The 22,919-nt window shown below is 39.4% G+C and overlaps 2 protein-coding genes across 3 annotated transcripts in view; one reads left to right on the top strand and one right to left on the bottom strand.

Annotated features, from left to right (window-relative positions):
• Positions 1-16,211, bottom strand: part of REEP3 (receptor accessory protein 3) — a 99,440-nt gene extending 83,229 nt beyond the window's left edge. The window contains 1 exon segment of the mRNA NM_001101961.2: positions 16,065-16,211. Within this exon segment, the coding sequence (NP_001095431.1) occupies positions 16,065-16,096 (32 nt within the window). The 5' untranslated portion in view covers positions 16,097-16,211.
• JMJD1C (jumonji domain containing 1C) overlaps positions 15,790-22,919 on the top strand; it is a 316,168-nt gene continuing 309,038 nt past the window's right edge. For both annotated transcript variants that reach the window (XM_005226314.5, XM_059882617.1), the window contains exon 1: positions 15,790-15,905. The gene's annotated coding sequence lies outside the window, so the exon portion shown is untranslated. The remainder of the gene's footprint in view (positions 15,906-22,919) is intronic.

The raw sequence follows: 22,919 nt of genomic DNA, 5'->3' as shown, positions 1-22,919 counted from the left end.
CATGGAAAATTCTTAAAGAGATGGGAATACCAGACCACCTGACCTGCCTCCTGAGAAATCTGTATGCAGGTCAAGAAGCAACAGTTAGAACTGGACATGGAACAACACACTGGTTCCAAATCGGGAAAGGAATACATCAAGACTGTATATTGTCACCCTGCTTATTTAACATATTCAGAGTAATCATGCAAAACGCCGGGCTGGATGAAGCACAAGCTGGAATCAAGATTTCTGGGAGAAATATCAATAACCACACATATGCAGATGAAACCATCCTTATGGCAGAAAGTGAAGAGGAACTGAAGAGACTCTTGATGAAAGTCAAAGAGGACAGTGAAAAAGCTGGCTTAAAACTCAACTTTCAGAAAACTAAGATCATGGCATCTGGTCCCATCACTTCATGGCAAACAGATGGGGAAACAATGGAAACTGTAACAGACTTTATTTTCTTGGGCTCCAAAGTCACTGCAGCCATGAAATTAAAAGACGCTTGCTCCTTGGAAGAAAAGTTGACAAACCTAGACAGCATATTAAGAAGCAGACATATTACTTTGCCATCAAAGGTCTGGATAGTCAAAGCTATGGTTTTTCCAGTAGTCATGTATGATGTGAGAGTTGGATTATAAAGAAAGCTGAGGGTCGAAGAATTGATGCTTTTGAACTGTGGTGTTGGAGAAGACTCCTGAGAGTCCCTTGGACAGCAAGGAGATCCAACCAGTCCATCCTAAAGGAAATCAGTCCTGAAAATTCACTGGAAGGACTGATGCTGAAGCTGAAACTCCAATACTTTGGTCACCTGATGCGAAGAGCTGACTCATTTGTAAAGACCCTGATGCTGGGCAAGATTGAAGGCAGGAGGAGAAGGGGACAACAGAGGATGAGATGGTTGGATGGCACCACCAACTCAATGGACATGAGTTTGAGTAAGCTCTGGGAGTTGGTGATGGACAGGGAGGCCTGTGGTGCTACAGTCCATGGGGTCGCAGAGAGTTGGACACATCTGAGCGACTGAACTGAAGGCTGTAGTCACATTCCTCTTTTTCCTGAGATATCCAAGTTGTCACAACACTAATTATCCTTCCTTGCCCACTGATTTTGACTACTACTACTGTCATATCAGATTTCCTTATATGCCTAGGTCAGTTTGTGGGTTCTTGCTTGTGTCTCCTTTTCTGTCAAGCACTGCACCAATACTACAGTGTCCCAATTACTACAACATTATAATAAATATTGAAATGTAATAAAACAAATTTTCCTTCCTTGTTTTTTGTTGCTGTCTTACTGATTCCTGAGCTTCTGTTCTTCCCCCATGAACTATGGATTAGTCTATCAAGTTCCATGAAAGCAAAACCAGCAAATTCTTCCTGGAATTCCAGGGAATTCTATTTTGGAAGAATTAATAACCATCAACTAATATTGATTCATTAATAAGAGCTATCCATTTATTTAGATCCTTTATCTTTCAACCACATTTTATAACTTCATAGGTCTTTTCCATTGTTACTGTCTCTTTTTAACAAAGAAATAGAATCTTTTTACATTTATTATCTTTATCTATATATTTGAACCCATTTCTACTATCTTTTTGTTGTCCATGTGTCTCTCACCCCCTGTCCTTTTCATTTTGGTCTTTTATAATCCTCTAACCTCCTCCTTTCTCTGTTGGTTTGGAGACTATAGATATTTATAGGCTTGTGATGGCACCCCACTCCAGTACTCTCGCCTGGAAAATCCCATGGATGGAGGAGCCTGGTAGGCTGCAGCCCATGGGGTTGTGAAGAGTCGGACATGACTGAGCGACTTCCCCTTCACTTTTCACTTTCATGCACTGGAGAAGGAAATGGCAACCCACTCCAGTGTTCTTGCCTGGAGAATCCCAGGGACGGGGGAGCCTGGTGGGCTCCCGTCTATGGGGTCACACAGAGTCGGACACGACTGAAGTGACTTAGCAGCAGCAGCAGCACATGACAGAGATCATTCCATTTTCTCCTTAGCACTATCGAGAGAGAAGGGAAAAGGATTACAACCAGACAAAAAGGTGAGAAAAATATAAAAGTGAGGACAAGGGAAGTGATGACGTACTTTGAAGTTGGGGAGCCAAACTGAATTCTTCAAAGGAAGAAACTGAATGCTGTCCTTCCCCAAAGAGTTCCTCCTCTCCGCAGTTTAGATTTGTTGTTGTTGTTGAGTCTCTACGTCATGTCTGACTCTTTGTGACCCCATGGACTGCAGTAAACCAGGGCCTCTGTCCTCCACTATCTCCCCAGAGCTTGCTCAAATTCATGTCCATTGAGTCAGTGATGCTATTTAACCATCTCATCCTCTGCTGCCCTCTTCTCCTTCACATATTTAAATAGGCAGCGTCAATTCTAGCTTATAGGTTGTATCATGTTCAGCCTTTTCTTTGTACTTCTCATTTAAGGTAAGCAAGGTCTCTTTTTATTACAACTATTACTCTTAGAATGGCTTACCACCTATGTTTAAGTGATCTTTGTTTCAGATGAGTTATTGCAGTTTAAAGCACAGTAAGATTTGTCACCAGCAAGCATTTAAGGTAATTGGGTACAGAGTTACTAGAAATCAGTACATTTCATTTCTTTAAAAACGATTATTTATTTTTGAGATATAGTTGATGGAATATATTATGCAAGTTTCAGGTGTACAACATAATGGTTCACAGTTTTTAAAGGTTATACTACATTTATAGTTATTATAAAATGTTGATTATATTCTCTGTGTTGTTCAATATATTCTTGTAGCTTATACATAACAGTTTGTATCTCTTAATCCCCTATGCCTAGATAGCACCTTTCTTAAACTCAGGAGATCAACTGAAATAAAGTAGAATTTGTATCATATTTATTTACCATATAAAACAATACAAGAGGTGGAATTTATAAGTTCCTAAAATATTTAATCATAATGACAGTGCGTAAACTTTATGGGGGAAAAAAGTTTAATTCGTACATCTGAAACTTTTACTCGGCAAGGAAAAGACCAGATAGCCTGTCAGAATATCTTTACACAGAGCTTTCAGACTACTTTTCTCATACTTTTATTTAATACTTTACTATTTTTAGATTGTTTAAGATTTATACACTAGCAAAGCTCTTCTATATGGACCAAGAGGTATATCTTTAGAGAAAAGTTTGTCCTATACATTTACAATCTATTAAACACCTTAAAACCATTATCATTTATATTGGCAAAATTAGCCTAGGTATACAAAGTAAAAGCTGAAAGGCCCATATTTCAGAAAATCAGAAACAGAAACTAAGCTTGATGAAAATGAATGATTAAAAAATACAATGTAAATAAACAAACATCAAATGAACAACTGGAAAGTTTGTTCAGCAATAGTGAGGTGGGTCAGTGTTCCCATAGGAAGCAAAGACCAAGGCATAGGGCAGTGGAAGAACTGATCTCGGCTGTAATGATAACCATTAGTCAAATACCCCTAAGTTTGTTCTCTTCTATTCCTGTATTCTTTAAGTGAACACTTAAGGAAACCTAGATATAGGTTGATTGTTTCTGTGGGCCTCCCAAATGTTAAAGAAAAAAAATCAGTTTATCCACTTATCAATGTTTTATAGTTCTCAGTGTATAAGTCTTCCACCTCCTTGGTCAGGTTTATTCCTAGGTATTTTATTTTTTCGGTGCATTCCTAAAGTTTTTTTTTTTTCTTAACATTCCCTTTCCGATATTTCATTGTTAGTGTAAAGAAAAGCAAACCAACTTCTGAATGTTAATCTTGTATCCTGCTGTTTTGCTGAATTCATTTACCTAGTAGGTTTTGTGTGGAATCCTTCAAATATATAGTATCATGTCATCTGCATATAGTGACAATTTTACTTCATCCCTTCCAATTTGGACATCTTTCAATGTCTTTTCTTTGTCTAATTGCTTTGGCTAGGACTACCAATAATTTGCTGAATAGAAATGATGAGAGTGTGCATCCTTGTGGGATTTTAATGGGAAGGCTTTCATCTTTTCATCACTGAATATTACATTGACTTTGGGTTTGTCATAAATGGCTTTTATCATGTTGAGATATGTTCCCTCTTTACCCACTTTGGTAAGAGTTTTTGTTTTTTGTATCATGAATGGATGTTGAACTTTGTCAAATATTTTTTCTGCATGTATTGAGATGATCCTGTGGTTTTTGACTGCTGTTAATTTGCCAACATCTGCTGGATCATGGAAAAAGCAAGAGAGTTCCAGAAAAACATCGATTTCTGCTTTATTGACTATGCCAAAGCCTTTGACTGTGTGGATTACAATAAACTGTGGAAAATTCTGAAAGAGATGGGAATACCAGACCACCTGACCTGCCTCTTGAGAAATCTGTATGCAGGTCAGGAAGCAACAGTTAGAACTGGACATGGAACAACGGACTGGTTCCAAATAGGAAAAGGAGTTCGTCAAGGCTGTATATTATCACCCTGCTTATTTAACTTATATCCAGAGTACATCATGAGAAACGCTGGGCTGGATGAAGCACAAGCTGGAATCAAGATTGCCAGGAGAAATATCAATAACCTCAGATATGCAGATGACATCAGCCTTATGGCAGAAAGTGAAGAGGAACTAAAAAGCCTCTTGATGAAAGTGAAAGAGGAGAGTGAAAAAGTTGGCTTAAAGCTCAACAATTCAGAAAACGAAGATCATGGCATCTGGTGCCATCACTTCATGGGAAATAGATGGGGAAACAGTGGAAACAGTGTCAGACTTTATTTTGGGGGGCTCCAAAATCACTGCAGATGCTGACTGCAGCCATGAAATTAAAAGACGCTTACTCCTTGGAAGGAAAGTTATTACTAACCTAGATACCATATTCAAAAGGAGAGACATTACTTTGCCAACAAAGGTCTGTCTAGTCAAGGCTATGGTTTTTCCTGTGGTCATGTATGGATGTGAGAGTTGGACTGTGAAGAAAGCTGAGCGCCGAAGAATTGATGCTTTTGAACTGTGGTGTTAGAGAAGACTCTTGAGAGTCCCTTGGACTGCAAGGAGGTCCAACCAGTCCATCCTAAAGGAGATCAGTCCTGGGTGTTCATTGGAAGGACTGATGCTGAAGCTGAAACTCCAATACTCTGGCCACCTCATGTGAAGAGTTGACTCACTGGAAAAGACTGTGATGCTGGGAGGGATTGCGGGCAGGAGGAGAAGGGGACGACAGAAGATGAGATGGCTGGATGGCATCACTGACTCGATGGACAAAAGTTTGAGTAAACTCCGGGAGTTGGTGATAGACAGGGAAGCCTGGCGTGCTGTGATTCATGGGGTCGCAAAGAGTAGGACACGACTGAGTGACTGAACTGAATGTGGTGTATTACACTGATTTGCATATACTGAACCATCCTTATGAATTTGGGATGGATCCCACTTGGTCATAGTGTATGATCTTTTTATGTACTGTTGGATTCAGTTTGCTAATATTTTGTTGAGAACTTTTGAATCTATATTCATCAAGCATATTGGTTTGTCATTTTCTTTTTTCTTTTTGGTGTTTTGGGTTTGGTACCAGCATGATGGTGTCTCCAGAGACTAAAGTCAGTTTTTCCACTTTACAGTTTTGGTTGGGAGCCCTTAAGATTGGTGATTACAGTTTGACAATGAAAAAGTGTCATGTTAGCAGAAGCTTAGCAGGTAACTTGTTCAGTGCTGTATATAATCACTCTGTTTTGTAAGTGAGAAACAATGCTGCTTTTTAATTCTTTATATTGTTGTAATACAAGGCTAATGTGTGTGTATGCTTAGTCGCTCAGTCGTGTTCGACTCTTTGCAACCCCATGGACTACAGTCCATGGAATTCTCTAGGCCAAAATGCTAGAGTGGGTAGCCTTTCCCTCCACCAGGGGATCTTCCCAACCCAGGGATCAAAGGCATGTCTCCTGCATTGTAGGTGCATTCTTTACCAGCTGAGCCATCAGGGAAGCACAATATAATGTTAATATGTTCATTTAAATATCTAAGTAGTTTTATTAAATACAAAATGCTTCACAGTAATTTATCTATGATTCTCTGTAGGAAGCATACAAGTAATACAATCAAGATCCGTAACTAGCTTTCTACTCTTCCTTTCATGCTTCCAGTGATGGAGAACATCATACTGTTCTCTTGAGACTGTCAGTCTCAATGCTGAACAACACCAGGTGTCAGAGTTTTCCCTTACACTGAATAAAATTATCTTCCCTATAACATCAACCTATTGCTCTAGCCTTGCATTTTACAGTTAAAATAGAAAAATCAGTATTCGCTCTCTCATGTGACAACTCAAATTATGTATAGACAGCTATTTTGTTAGATTTTTTTCCCCCTACTTTTCTAATCCAATCCCTCAAATTATTCCTTGCCATATACTAGTTTTCCTGTTTTTATAAAAGAGATTGTTAACGGGTTGAATTGTGTCCCCCGTAAAAGATATGGTGACTTTATCTGGAGACAGGGTCTTTGCAGAGGTAATCTAGTTAAAATGAGGTAATTAGGGTGGGCTCTAATCCTATATGACTTGTATCCTTATAAAAATGGGAAATTTGGACACAGAAACAGGCATGAAAGGAGAATGCCAGGTGAAGATGAAAGCAGAGATCAGGGTGGAAGTTAGGAGAGAGACATGCAACGAATTGTCTCTCAGCCTGCAGCAGGAAGAACCCTGTTGACACAATGATGTTCTGTTGTTTAAGCTATCCAGTTTGGTGGTACTTTGCTGTAAAAGTCCTAGCAAACTATATATACTACATTACTTAGAAATGTGACATAAAAGGTTAAGGAAATTTCCACAACCGAATGCTTGGGTTTATATATGGGTGAGAATAATTCTTTCAAAAAATGGTAAAATGGGCATATAATTACTTGAAAATATTAATGCTCTCTGTAATGAAATATTTGAATACATTCTGAAATTAAATTCTGAATTACTGGCCAGCACAAGTCTATTGGGTTTAGATTTTTCTTATGACTTTTGTTTTCATGATTTTTCTTTTTTTATGTAGCTCTGCTTTTGCAGAGTTGATGAGACTGTTAATAGTAAAGAAAGCAACATACTAGTAACCCTTGACTCTGCATTCAAATCCTAATATGCCAACAACTTTGAGGCCAGGAAAACTGGAATTTGTAAACCACATTTCATTTATAAATTTAGAAAATAAGAACTATGAGAGTTGGTATGCAGAATAAGAGATTACAGAAATTATTTTCAAAGTGTGCTGCACCAACAATTGTCATCAATTTGGGGAAATTGTCCGTACATTCTGAAATAGAAATTAATTTTGAAATAGTATTAAAAATATGAGAATGATCAGCAACAGTACTTTATCTAGAAAATTCTTAAAAGATATCCCGAGATGCTTTATGAATTTCCATATCGTTATGGCTTATAATTTCTCCCACAGAAGCAGGAAATAGTAAACAAAGCCATTTTCAGATGGGGATGCTGAGGGCATTGTATCTTGTAGAGCATCACTCCAATAGAACCAGGCAACATCTGGAGATATTTCTGGCTGTTGTATCTGTGGGAGGTCCCACTGGCATCTTGTGAATAGAGGCCAGGGATGCTGCTAAACCTTCTACAATGCACAGGACAGCCACCTCTAAGAAAGAACTATCCGGTCCAAAATTTCAATAGTGCCAGCTTAAGAAACTCTGACCTATTTAAAGGATCTTCCAGTGAAATATGGAGAAGGAAATGGCAACCCACTCCAGTTTTCTTGCCTGGAGAATCCCACGGATGGAGAAGCCTGGTAGGCTACAGTCCATGGGGTCGAAAAGAGTGGAGCTTGACGGAGCGACTTCACTTTCACTTTCCAATGAAATGAAAAATACTTTGAATATCAATATAAAGAGCTGTATATTTTAACATTAGCTAGTCTGATCTTTACTTAAAATAATCTCTAGCCATTGTTAAATAATTCCATTCCAATTGCAACCCTTGTCTCTGACCACCGTATCTTAGTAGGACATTTCACCTGAATTTTAGTTATAGTGGCTTTTGTTAATTTCAACAGGCCGGAAGCTGGTAAATTTGCTTCAGTAATAGGGATAACTATGCTTAAACTATTAACAGACAGTTTTGTAAACATAAAGACACTTATAACCATTTTTATCTTTAACTTGTCATTTAACTTGAACCAAAGTGGCAGTTTAAAGCAAATGCATGACCAATGACAGAAATAAGCTCACGTTCCTCTAACAAAGACTCAGCAGTAATCTTCTCCATGTGATGACCAAAACAGTAATATCATATTTAAGATATTTAAGTTACCCATTTATACTATTATTATTGTAATATACTGTTTATTTGGGCTTCCCTGGTGGCTCAGATGGTAAAGAATCTGCCTGCAATGTGGGAGATCTGGGTTCAGTCCCCGGGTTGGGAAGATCTTCTGGAAGAGGGCATGGCAACCCATTCCAGTATTCTTGCCTGGAGAATCTCCATGGACGGAGGAGCCTGGCAGGCTCTAGTTCACGAGGTCACAAAGAGTCGGACATGACTGAACGACTAAGCACACATACTGTTTATTTAAACATTTAAATCTATACTGAAAAAAGAGAATACAAAAATCTCTGTGCTAAAATTATTAAAAAAAAAATACACGGAGGTCCAGTGGTTAAGACACCGTATTTCCATCGCAGGTGGCACAGATTCGATCCCTGGTTGGGGGACTAAGATCCCAAATGCCATGTGGCAGGGACAAATTAAAAAAAACTCCAGTGGAAAAAGAAATAGCTAATATAGCAGCAGTGACAAAAAGTGGACAAAAGCCAATTGTTTCTGAAATGAAGGCTGACAAAGGAATCTTGTTGGAAGTTTTGGCCTGTGCGATGAAAACAAGACCCAAACATTTAGGATGTGTTTTCTGTCTTAATTAAGGAAGACACCAAAAATGACCTGTTGCAGGACATTCACAGAAAATTACATGTTTAAGATAGTTAACTTTTCAAATTTCTTTGAAAATATCATTGCTCCTATTTTCCTTATTTCAAATTACCTAAAAGCAGTAAGTGTCCTATTCTTTTAGACATCACTCAGGAACATTTAAGCGATTTACATGATGAACTCATCAAAACTGGTAAATAAAGTTATTATTAAAATCTACCTTAACTTAATTGAAAGAAATTATTTTAGCCATTGGAATTCCCTGGTTGCTGCTGCTGCTGCTAAGTCGCTTCAGTCGTGTCCGACTCTGTGCGACCCCATAGACGGCAGCCCACCAGGCTCCTCTGTCCCTGGGATTCTCCAGGCAAGAACACTGGAGTGGGTTGCCATTTCCTTCTCCAGTGCGTGAAAGTGAAAAGTGAAAGTGAAGTCGCTCAGTCGTGTCCGACTCCTAGCGACCCCATGGACTGCAGCCTACCAGGCTCCTCCATCCATGGGATTTTCCAGGCAAGTTACGGGAGTGGGGTACCATTGCCTTCTCCGGGAATTCCCTGGTAGCTCAGTGGTAAAGAAGCTGCCTGTAATGCAGGACATGGGGGTCAGGAAGATCACCTAGAGAAGGAAATGGCAACCTACGCCAGCATTCTTACCTGGGAAATCCCATGGACAAGGAGTCCAGCGGGCTACGGTCCATAGGGTCACAAAAGAGTTGTACACGACTTACAAATAAACAACAGTCATTTTAGCTATTATTGAGATTCTACCAAAAGGAAGAAAAATCACTAGTAAATTGTGACTTCCCTTAAAAGTTCCCAATGATTTAAGAATTAATCAAGATGTTTTTCACTAATTCTGTCATAATCTTAACAAATATACATACATACAAAGGGTAGAAGCTGGTTGCTTTTATAATAATACATTTCAGGAATGAAACGGGCTTGGACTAGAGTAATGTTAAGTAAAGGTGATGAGAATTGGCTGAATGCTGCATAGATCTTGAAGGAGTCAACGAGATTTACCGTAGTATTCAATGTAGAGAACAATAGAAAAAGAAAAATCAAGGATGATGCCAAGTTTTTTTAGCCTGAACTAATGAAGCATTGAGTTGTCAATAATTGAGCTGGGTAGGCTGCCAAAGTCAGATCAAAAGGGCAATTCAGGGGTTCAGTTTTGGATAGCTTAAGTTCCAGATGACTTCTACTGGGTTGGTCAAAAAGTTTGTTTGGGTTTTTCTGTAATGTTTCACAGAACAAACTTTTTGGCCAACCTGACAGATGTTTCCATGCAGACTCAAGTAGTTAAAAATACATATGATCATGAGTTTAGCAGACGTCTGGGTTGAAGGCGTAAATTAATGAGAGCCCTCAAAGGAGTGTGGATAGAAAAGAAAAAGGCTGAGCCTCTGGAGACATGAATTTTAATAATTCAGGGCATGTGGAGGAATGTGGCAAGGGAGATTAAGTAGGGAGTGGCCAGTGAGTGTAAGAAGAAAACAATGCAAGCAAGGTTTCTGGGAATCCAAGTGAAGGAAGTATTTCAAGGAGAGAAAGAGCAATTGTATCAAAAGCTGCTGATAAGTCAGAAGAGGACCGACCCTTTTGGCCATGTGGAGGCCACTGCCAACCTATGGAAGGGTAATTTTAGTGGAGGAGTTGATGGCAGAGCCTAATTGGTATGGGTTCAAGAGTGACCCAAAGGATGAGTGGTGAAGGTGTATGTAGACTGTTCTTTTGAGTTTTTTGCTTTAATGAGAGGAAGAGAAATAGGTAAATGAGATGGAAAGTAGAGAAGATTGAGAGACAGGTTTTTATTTATTTTTTAAGATGGGAGCAATAATAGCATGTTTTCATGCTGACAAGAAAGATAAAGTGGAGAGGGAAAACGGATGATGTTGGGAACACCCGCTGGATATGGTTTTTAAGGTATGTAATTTAGACTCTAAAGATACTCACTAAATACAATGGAAGAGGACCAATTAAAGAAAGAGAACTGAGGTTTTACTACCACTGCCAGATAATAAAATTATAGTAAAAGGAAAACTAAAATGTGTTAAGATGTAAAAAGGGAAATGCAGATTTATGGACTTTAAAGGGAAGTTTCTAAATTTATCTAAAAATTCTATATGAGAAAATAGTACTAATTAAATATTTGGAGTAAATATTTTATATTTAGAAGTGAAAAAAGTCACAAAATAAAAAATGAACAAGTTGAACTCTAAACTGCATTAAAACTATGAACTCTCTGGATAATTTAAAATATCTAAAGAGAAGTATAGTTAGATTTAGAAACACACTTGCATCAAATAGGACTTAAGGTTAATTTATTAGGTAATGAAGAGTGAAAGAGGAGAGTGAAAAAGTTGGCTTAAAGCTCAACATTCAGAAAACGAAGATCATGGCATCCGGTCCCATCACTTCATGGGAAATAGATGGGGAAAGTGTCAGACTCTATTTTTTGGGGCTCCAAAATCACTGCAGATTGTGACTGCAGCCATGAAATTAAAAGACGCTTACTCCTTGGAAGGAAAGTTATGACCAACCTAGATAGCATGTTAAAAAGCAGAGACATTACTTTGCCAACAAAGGTCTGTCTAGTCAAGGCTATGGTTTTTCCAGTAGTCATGTATGGATGTGAGAGTTGGACTATGAAGAAAGCTGAGTGCCGAAGAATTGATGCTTTTGAACTGTGGTGTTGGAGAAGACTCTTGAGAGTCCCCCTGGACTGCAAGGAGATCCAACCAGTCCATTCTAAAGATCAGTCCTGGGTGTTCTTTGGAAGGACTGATGCTAAAGCTGAAACTCCAGTACTTTGGCCACCTCATGCAAGAGTTGACTCATTGGAAAAGACTCTGATGCTGGGAGGGATTGAGGGTAGGAGGAAAAGGGGACGGCGGAGGATGAGATGGCTGGACGGCATCACTGACCCAATGGATGTGAGTTTGAGTGAACTCTGTGGGTTGGTGGTGGACAGGGAGGCCTGGCGTGATGCAATTCATGGGGTCACAGAGAGTCGGACACGACTGAGCGAATGAACTGAAACTGAACTGAAGGAGTTCCGACAAACAAGTAAATTATTAAGTAGCCAAGAGATTAATGGGTAAAGTGCATAGATTATTTGTATATGACATAATTAATAAATATTAGGACAAATATTAATTCTAATAAGAAAAATGCAGAGGAAAACAATGTTATATTCATTAGGAAAACATAAAAAAAATTAAACCTTCCCAATCTGGCTACACTGTGATAGAGACAGTACTCATACCTTGCTGGTGGTAGTGTAAAATATTAATATTTTTTTGGATACTAATTTGGAAATTGACATCAAAGGTCACAAAAATATTTATAACCTTTGAGTCAGAAATACTCCTCTTGGATATTTATCCTAAGGAAACACTTAAAAAGTATATATAAATGATGTCCAATTCAGCATTATAATTACATTATAGCATTACCTATGATAATGAAATACTAGAAATGATCTAAAAGGAAAATTAAAAGATCAAAGAATGGCTATGAAAATTATGAATAGTGGCCTGAGCAAATGGAAGATATAAAATAAGATTTCAGGGCAATGTAGGAGATGCTTATCATATAACAATAAACGGCAGTGTAAAAATTACTTTTACTATACTGTTAATTACCACTATGTAACCTACACAGAAAGACAAAGAAAAATGTAAACTGAAAACAGTTTAAATGTTCAGTATGCTGAGACCGTAGGTGAATATGTTCTTCCTTGTTCTGATAATAACTACTAACATTACTGAATACTTACTATCTACCTGATGGAGGAGAATGAACATTATATATGTGAACACATTTAATCCAATGGGATAGACAGCAGCCAATACTAAATGGCACAGCTGATATTTGAATTCAGACAATCTGTGTTCGGTCCTGATCATAACGACCAGCTATGCTGTAGACACAAATCAGAAAAATGGGATTTCCCTCAACCTCTAAGAATCATGTTTTAGAAGGTTATGGGTATCACGTATTATATTACATATAATATCATTTGGTAGTCTCAGATTACTATCAATAATTGCTAACTAACCTTTCAATTTTGCCTGTAAAAATAAAGCAAGCTAATTTTAAACAGACTGGAAAAAAATGAAAATCCTTATAGCGTCACAGAATGCTACAGCTGTACAAAACAGTTTGGAGATTACCAGATCCTTCTACCTCTACAGAGTAAGAAACAGAGGTTTATAATCAGTGAGACCTGACTAAAGATCATGTATCTGGTTAATACAACCAAAGCTAGTTCTAAATTCCAGGTTTCCAATGATAATATTAATGATGATGACAGTCCAATGATATTTCTTGCTACACCATCTAACTTCTCTCCCTCATAAAAACAAAAAACCTATCTATATACTAAGTTCAAGTGCATAACAAATGTCAGGCACAGTTGGTGTTTTAGTTAAAATATTGACAACAGTTTTAAGTAGTAAATATTATAATCATTTTTAAGATGATGAAGCACAGATTTAGTATGTTGCCCGGGTCCATTAACTGGCATCCAGGGCTGATTACCAAGTCAGCGCTCTTCCTAGTAAGGGTCTGCCACTGGGCTAGGGAGAAAGTGCTCACGCACTCAGGGAGCTCAGGTTAAAGAGGGTCCTTGTGCTCCTTGTTCATATCGCCCAAGGTTCATATGGAGAGAACTGTCTGATCTTTCTTTAGGCTCAGGACTAGTTGGCTGTTCCAGAGGATTAGAAGAATGCAGTAAATCCTATCTGCAAGTGTGAAAAGGTTTCCAAGTTTGTATAAACCCTGGGGTTGATCCTTCATGTTCTTACTCTTATGTGTGATCAAGGGAGTAGAAAACGTTCAGTGCTTAGAGAAAGAGAAACTGAGGAGCAGAGGGACAAAATATAATGATGCTTATATTCCCTGGCAAGTGTGCTTTTTAATATGTTAATAGTTCAAGGGCTCAAGAGAGAAACTTCCTGACACTTGAAAAATACATTCTCATGACCTTTTCTCCCTCACTATTATCTTCCTTTCCTTTGCCTTGCACTTTTAATTCTGTACATTCTAGCACTGCAGGCTTTAATCCTCTCTCCAGTTAGGGAACTCCTTAAGGGGTCTCCCATCTTCAGAGTCTCACCATTCACAACCATCTCACCTAAGGCACAGAATCTTCTAAAGCAAATCCATGGCTGCCTAATAATAGCTATCACTTCTCCGTGAATATTCCTTGAAAACAGGCCCCAGCCTACCTTTCCAGCTTTCTCTCTCCCCCGTCTCTAAGTCCTCAGTAACTAATCTGGGCTTTCCCTTCTCGATTCTTTGGCTCACAGTGACCAGTTTATCTGGGATCCTCTCCTTTTTCATCTTCGGCTGTCTAAAGTCAGTCCGTCTTTGAAGGCCCATCTCAAATGTAATCTCCCTTGCTTCTTCTGATTCTCCAACCAGATACAATCCTTTCCTTGTCTAAACCCTATAGCTCTGGGTGTAACTCTTAGAAGACGTCACCCTGTACTGCAGGTATCTGGTATTGCAACCATCAGTTCCATTAAGATTGGTCATACATTATCAACCCTTGTGTTCTAGATATCACACAGAAGACATTCATACTCATAATCAATGATCAAAAAAAAAAAAAATCTGACTTTGATGAATGCAAATTAAATGAGTGCTTCACAATTTTCTGTCAAAGAACTGGTTAAAGGAACCCCGAGAATCAAAAAAAATACAAACAAAACAACATGACAATATCTTAACTGGATACTTGATTTTCCAGGCACTGACACAATTGATAGACACCTACTAGGTCAGGAAAGTTATGTCTGTGTTATGAAAACGTAGACTCAAAAGAAGGCCCCAAAAGGCAAAAAAAAAAAAACCAAAAAAAAAACCTCTAAAAAACAAAACTTTAAGACATCTGTGGTATTATTTCTTGATTTTTAGTTTTGTACATATGAACATGGGACCCTCTGAAGCTTTAAAACTAAAAACTATACCGAGGAAGAAGAAAACTGCATTCAGACAATCAAATGACACATCTTGAATGCTATTGTAAATCAAGTTAAACAGGGCTACTAAGCGATTGATTCACTCTCAAAGAAAAAACAAAACAAACCCAAAACAAAACACAAAACAACAGAAAAATTAGCTAATTCTGATTGAGAAATAAATGAGCAATCTGGCAACGTTCTTTCTTCCACATTATAAAGCTAATCGGAGAAGCCTGCCACCTGAAAACATTTCAGAAAGGTACAGAGATAATACTCCTACAGAGATCATGATTAATGAATCCATGGGCCCCTGGCTATAACTACGTCACTGTTGTTTACTTCGTGACTTTCGTGTTCCAGGTGGGGGTTAAGTCAAGAAGGATTGGAGGAAATCAGTTTAAATGGTAGTCCAACCTTTACAGAGTAATCCCCACAACTCAACTAATTGTTTTCTTATGGGCCTGTAACAGTGGTAAAAGCACAATGAAATGAATGGATATTCTGAACAAAGGCAAGAGGCACCTGCAACCTCTCAATCCCTTTGCAAATATTTCCACCACGACAGGGCCAAATTCTGGGATCCGTTCGAGCAGGCGAGTGTCACCATTCAATAATGAGCTCCTTTCTCGATAAGCTGTAAATCTCGGGGCAACTGAGACCCTTCCTAGGGATCTGAGCTGGGAGCGGTCTCAGATTTTTAGACAAATCTCTCCTCCTACCACACGTGACCGAGAGGCAATCAGCGGCCCTGGGAGACCCGCAACGCACGATACAAAGGCTCGGCGCTGCCACGAAATCCTCAGGAGGATCGCCGAGCCTCCCGCGCTTAGCTTCTGCGGAGCCTGCGCAGGGCGCCGCCGCGAGGCGCGCCGCTCCCGGGCCCGCAGGGCGGTGCCGCGCACCGCGGGGAGAGGGAGCAGGGAGCGCGCGCCGCCTGCCCTGCGCGCCTGCCCACCCAGCGCCGCGGGAGCAGGGCCGACGAGCCGCACGCAGTCCGGCCGCACCGCAGCAGCCGGGCCTTCGGCCGACGCAGGGAGCCCCGCAGCGACGTGGACTAGGGTGAGGAGGCCGAGGGCTCCCAGACCCCGGGCAGGCCCGAGGCCGGGCCAGCCCACCCCGCCCAGGCCCGGGCCTTCCCTTCTCCTCCCGGCCCTTGCCGCCACCCCCGGCCTCCAGGGCCTCGCGTGGGGGCGGAGGGGCGCCGTGAGCGACACTTACACCACAGCTCTGGAGATGATCCAGGACACCATCTTCCCGGGGGCTTGGACCCCACCTCGGGGGCGGGTGGGTGCCGAGGGTGGCGGACCAGGCGGCCAACGGCAGGCCGCGCGCCCTCCGGCTCCTCGCACTCCCCGGGGCCGCGCTGGCGCCCTCGGGAGCCGGGCCCGGTGTCTGCGCGCGGCGGCCGGAGCTGCGCGGCGGTCGGTCCCCCCCAACCCTTCCCCGCCCGCCTGCGGAGCCGCCGCGGAGCCAGCCAGCCCCGCCCCTACGCTCCGCTGATAGGCGGCGGCGGCGCGTTGGCCGAGGCCAAGTCTGGGCTGCCCGGCTCCGGGGGCTGGGCTGCCGGGACCCCTGCCCGCGCCGGACGGCCTTGGGGCCTGGATCCTTGGCTGTAACCTCCCTGCTCTGGCTCCTTTGGTCCAGCGCGTCCACCAGGCGTAGAGGGGAGAGGGTAGTGAGAGGCTGAGGAAGGGGACTTGGGGGTGAGGGATGTTAAGATCTGTGTGAAAAGCAAAATAGTAGTCGTGGAAACTCTCTCTCTGACAGAATCCTTTTGGACCAGGCCCTAGATTCTGGAGAGGAGAAATTTTGAGACGTGTTTAGCTACATCGGTGTTCTCACTGTTGACTGAGGCCCTGGACATCATCAAAGTACCGCATTTTCAGGCAGAGGTCGGGAGAATCGTTGCACAGGCCTGTCAGGAGTCTCCTGGTTTGTGGTGCAATGCAGGGAGGGGCAGAGGAGGAAAGCCTTGATTTCAAGTTTGCAGTAGTGAGTGTGTAGATAGCACTGTTCTGGGCCTCTGACGACATCTTCCCATCACAACATCCGCAAAGCCTGTATTACAAACACACCTCTGACCTGCCAGATATTCAGAGTAAAAGTTGGGCTTAGGATTTCTGACCTGTCTTGCTATTTATAGCTGTTTTTTGGGAAGTTGGGTTACTGCTCGCACCTTGCAGGTCCCGCAGGTGTCTTAATTTCAGGAGGCAGAATTTAAACTCTGATATTTTTGGTGGCAATACCGAATCGAGGAAGTGATCTTGAAATTTAATTCGCGTCTTTTTTTTTTTTCCTGCTAAGATGGTAATAAGAGATAATTCTAGTATTCAGATGGTACGAAGAAGAAAGGATGAAACGTGGGCTTCAAGCCTTTAATTAAAAGTTCTAGGAAATATAATAGTTTGTTTTGTGACCATACTGTAATTTTTTCTTTTTGTTCCTCAGTTTCCCTGTAGTAAAAAGAGGTCAGTAATACTGCAGTTTATCTCTTGCCTTCCAGGGGTGACATGAAGTACGCGAAATACATTTTATAAAATTCTGCCACTTGTTTGAGAGAAAATAAAAAACGAATAGGAGATAATCTTGAGTTCTTTTAAGGTCCCAGGTTCAGTACATTAGTAATGTTTTTGTTATGCAAGGAATGAAATCGGAAACTCCTTTTTACTCTTGGGTCGCAAAGAGTTGGACACGACTCAGGGACTGAACTGAACTGAGGCTCTTTTTGCTTATTTATGCATTTTAAGAACCTATATATTAATTTCAGGGATCTCATTAGTGAAAATTTGCATTTGTCTGGAATCATTTTTGGCCATTATTCAGCATTATTTGAAAATCAGATGTGCCACATAAATACCAGTTTTCTAAAAAGTTCTCTTGCCCAATAAAACTCAAAGTATTTGAATGGCATTCAGATTCCTCCACAAACTGACCCTAAATGTTTTTACAGTGTTAATTTTTCCTGCCCTTCCAGTCTCTAACGTATTTTTTCCTTTACCTTTCTTCTCTGAACCAAGCTATATTTTCATGCTCTGTGCCTATGCCTGGACTTGATGTCCTGATTTTCATAGTTATTCATTTTCTCCAGGCCCCTATAATTAATTACTTGAATTTCTATTTAATGCCTGTCATTCTGCTTTATATTGTGTTTTACCTAGGTCTGACCTACTGAATGGCAAAATGTTTAGGGACAGGTGTGGTAAATTAGTTATTTGTGTTTTCCTATTCTCTAGGATAGAGTAAATTACCCAGTAAAAATTCAAATAATGTTTTTTAGAACTTTTACAACTCAGAGCCTAGGTAATGTTTATTCCTGTCTAGTACACTGGAAACTGAGGTTTAGAGAACTCACTGCCAATGACCACATAACTTACAGGTGATAGAACTGGAACTCTAATGCATATTTCCCAAGTGTTCTTTACATTATACTGTGATAGTCGAATTGTGTTTAAGACAGTAGGTCCAGATGGAGGTTCCCTCTAGGGGGAGGTTTGGAGGTATTTTTTGGGGGTTGTTGGAATGATTGCAGCTAACCACTAGCGTTTGATGGGTGAGAGCCAGGGATGCTGTATACTCTTTCTAGGTGCACACACTGTCCTGAACAAAGAATGTTCCCATGTTTTGCAAGGTTTAAGAACACACTGCCTAAACACACACACACACACACACACACACACACACACACACACTGCCTGACATTTGTGTAATATTTGTACTTATCTGAATGTAGAACCTCTGTTTTATGTATAAAGCATGGTTTTAACCGCTACTGAATTTTCCAGTGTCTATTTCTATATGCAACTTGTGAAAGAAATATTTGTTTTGTTCACAGTTTGATCAGGAGTTGTTTACAGTTTTGGAAAATTGTGTCACAAAGTACTTTGTATTCATAGCTTTCATGGTTAGCTGGTAATTACTCTTGTATGTTTTCTACTTCCGTTTTGTTTCAAGATTAACATGCTGAAATACATACCTTATTTTAAATGATTTTCATTTCACTTTTCCATCCATATTTTATTTAAGATAGATAACATGGGTTTGTTTGAAGTCTGTAGGGAGATTGTTTTTAATTTCATTTCTGGGTGATAAAGCAGAAGCTGGAAAATATTTTATGAAAGGGGAACATCAAGCCTGATTTGGTTGAGAATTCTTAGTCTAAACAGACTGTAATTTCATCTGAGGAGTTGCCTTATGTGAGAAGAACCCGGAGTTTAGTAGTGGGTGTACTGGGCTGTGCCTTGATAGTTGAGATCTCGTAGTAGATGGCCTTTAGATTAGTGCTTCGTGGTGTAAGGCAAGGCTCGGAGAGGTGGGAGAAAAGGGAATACATGACCTTCTGCCTTTTAACGGGTGGTCTCTTTTGGCATACTTGAGACCATTTCTTGTTTAGAAGATGGAAAATTGTTTCTTTAAATACTAAACTTAATTGCTTTTTAAAAAGCATATTGCTAATATTCATTTGAGTGCTTCCTTCACTGTGTTCTGCAAAGACTCTTTTCTTTGGGTGTTGTGTTTAATCATGGTGGGATGCAGCATATTTAGGGCAAAGGACATTCTATCAGGAGACCTTTTTCTAATTGCCATTCATGTGATGTTTGGCAAGTGTATCTATGTTTCCTGTTAAATGAGGATAATATTATGATAATCAAATGCAAGGGGTTTTAAAGAGTAAGGGTAATTAGGCTATTAAAAAGAATTGATTTTTCTTCTGCATTTTCACTTTTAGAGTTCCTGGGAGTTATGTGGAATATGTGTCTCCTACATGTTAAAGGAGCTGATTTATTAGAAAAAAAGAGTGGGAAGGTACCTCGGAGAGCAGGTAGTAAGAGAATTACAGAGTACAGAGATAGTATCTAATCTATATAATTAATGAGAATACTAATGAAACTGAATACTAGGTCACCTTCCCATTTCTGTTGGTGGAGTATTTTCAAGTGCTTGAAAATATTTTTATGTATAGAAGAGCTAAAATTACTAGCTTTTATAGTTTATTAAAAGTATAGTCTACCTTTAATAGTCGTTTAGAAAATGACATGAAGATCTTAAAGAGAATAACTTAAAAGACAAAATCTGTTGTTTTTCCATCTGCGGCTAGATGAATGCTTTTTACGTGTTAGCTAGTTTGCTTTATGGTATTATGGTTACAACAGGCCAGTTTTGGCATCTGAATCAAATTATAAAGAATGTTGAAAATACCGTAATTGAATTGCATTAGAACAGAAAGATTAGATTCTGAATTAAGTATTTGATAGTTACTAGCGAACATTTGATGAAGAAAGCAAAATGCATCTGCCGGTGGCTGGGTCTAGGGAATGTCTGGGTCTAGGGAATGCACGTATCTGAGGCTGTTACACATTTGAGGTAGTAGCTTTGGTTGCAATGATGAAGGATTTAGACATATTTCAGGTACTTTAGCTGTTCATTTAAATCATAGTTCCCAGGTTTGAAATCAAGGTAGATCTATGATTTCAGGTATTGCTCAGGTACGTACTGGGTTGTTATGATGTAATTTACAGAGAACTGAAATATTTGGTAATTCTATTATGTCCACTAAGCAGAACTTTAAACAATTTTTGTTGATAGTTTTGAGTGGCAGTTCAAAGCACATGGAATAAAATTCGAAACGGTGAACAATGTAAAGTGAGTCTTCTTTTATCACTTGTCTCCAGCTGTCCACTTCCTTACAAGGCCTATCTCTGTTGCTGGGTTTTTGTTTTTGTTTGTTGAGTCAAGTCTTGAATAAGAGTTGTATATAGGTATTTAAGATAAAAGTAGAATTTTACATCAGTTGGGACATGATGTAAAATTTAGTACATGATTTTGTGACAGCCATCTAGCCATTTAATAAAATCTGAAGAAAAAGTAATTCTTGATGGATAAGAACTGTAAATGTAAAATCTAAAAGTACCATGAAAATATAAAAAGAGAACACATGTGAAGGCAATGTAACCTTGATAATGAAAAGGCCTGTCAATGCATGCCGTAAAATCAGAAACCAAAGGGGCAAATTTCATAAGATTTGATTGCATAAGAATTTAAAACTCCTATGTCATCAGAAACAATATAAACAATTTCAAGACAAATGACAAATTGGTGAAAAACATTCGTAAAACCAAGGGTTAACATTCTTAATATACAAAGCACTTGTTAAAAAACCATTAATTAAAAACATATCGCAAAACTCAGAATATCTTGTTTCCAGTCTGGCATGTAAGAAGGAGCTTTAGGAGTTGCCACTCTGTTCTAACAACAAGTAAAAAGCTGGACAAACTAAAAAAATTAACAGCTCTTTTTAGATGCTTCAGAGAAATGAGGTCATAAACATCCTCCCAAACTGGGGAGAGAGGCAGTACAGAGAATTAAAACTCACCAGAGTGGAAACCTCTGCAAGGATCAGTGCTAGGGTAGGAAAGCCTAAACCATAATTGAATCTGGAGACCCAATGTGGACAGCTCTGAGAGTTAAAAGCTGCAGGAGAATCCAATCGTCACAGTTAATGTGGGAGAAAAGTTCGTCCCTGCTGGAAGTCGGCAGGGGAAGGAAAAAGAAACCGTTTTGAAATACACCAAATACTCTTTGAAATACTCTTTTTAACAAGTTATGCCCTCAGGAGAAACTATTTCACCGGAACCTGACCTAACAGGGGAAAGGGAAATACTCAACACCAGGCTAGCTCTAGCCTTCCACCAGGGCTCGCCTCCTTCCCTGTCCTTACCTTACCTTGAAACTCCTTTATGTAATTACCACCGTCCTTTAAAAAAAAAAAAAAAATTATTCCTGGTTCTAAGAAAGCATGTACTCCTTGCTAAAAATCACTTGAAGAAGCTCTTCATCTTTCCTTTCCTTCCAGATCCTCTGCGCTCTTTCTTCTTCTTCCCTTCCCTAACACTTTCCTCCCTTACTGTATCCTGTTTTTGAGACTTACCTATTGTTACTTGTGACTGTAGTTCATAGATTTCCGCCACTATGTAATATCCATCCTGGGTAGTATATACAGTATATTTTTCATTCCAAATAAGGATATTTTGGATGTTTAAATTTTTTTTTGCTCCAACTGCTTATGTGAAGGTTTACCTGAGGTGTGTAATACGTATAGCATCACGTTTAAAGCATATAAGCATCATATTTTAAAAATTGTAGATATTTTTATGGTTGTCATCCTTCCTAGTAAGCGTCTCGAAAGCAGGAATTGATGTCTTCCACATCTCGTCCTGCATTACCAGCCTTACATATAAGAATAAATGTTTGCTTCATTAAATTGAATTTTGTTCTTTACTGTTCATGCAGCACCCTCTTGAAAACTCAATATTCTATAAGCCTCAAATTTCAAAAGAGAGAACTATTGGGAACCAAAATACTTGGCCATGTTATAACATGTGAAAAAATTGCATTGAAAAATTTCAACAACTTGATCAAAATACATACGAATTAGCAGGTTAACAAATGTCTAGAATTCTTATCTGACAGTTTTAAATTGGAACATTCTTAAAATATTAAGCTATTACTTTAGTTTTCTCTTTCTAGTGACTGAAGTAATAACGCCTAGTTAGTTGTGTAATATTTAACTAGTGTTTACAAGAAACTTTTATTTCAGAGGTCTAGACTAGTAGAATAATGTAATTAAAAACTCTAAAAGAGAAAACTGGTTATATTTTTAAACATTAGGGAATGTTTAGCTTTATGTTATAATTTTATTATAGGACTTATACTTTAAAAAATTTTTATTTTATATTGGAGCATAGTTGGTTAACAATGTTGTGATAGTTTCAGGTGTACAGCAAAGGACTTGTACTACTGTATTTTAAAAAAAAAAGCTGTTGCTTATAGGGTTATATTGGTACCATGTTGAATAGTTTCTTTTTTTTAATATAAATGTATTTATTTTAATTGGAGGCTAATTATTTTACAATATTGTAGTGGTTTTGCCATACATTGACATGAATCCGCCATGGGTTTACATGTGTTCCCCATCCTGAACCCCCCTCCTTCCCCATCCCATCCCTCTGGGTCATCCCAGTGCACCAGCCCTGAGCACCCTGTCTCATGCATCGAACCTGGACTGGCGATTCATTT

This window comes from Bos taurus, chromosome 28 (genome assembly GCF_002263795.3).
Source record: "Bos taurus isolate L1 Dominette 01449 registration number 42190680 breed Hereford chromosome 28, ARS-UCD2.0, whole genome shotgun sequence".
Taxonomy (NCBI): Eukaryota; Metazoa; Chordata; class Mammalia; order Artiodactyla; family Bovidae; genus Bos; species Bos taurus.
Note: the sequence above shows the minus strand (reverse complement) of the source record. Positions and strands in the feature narration are given on the sequence as shown.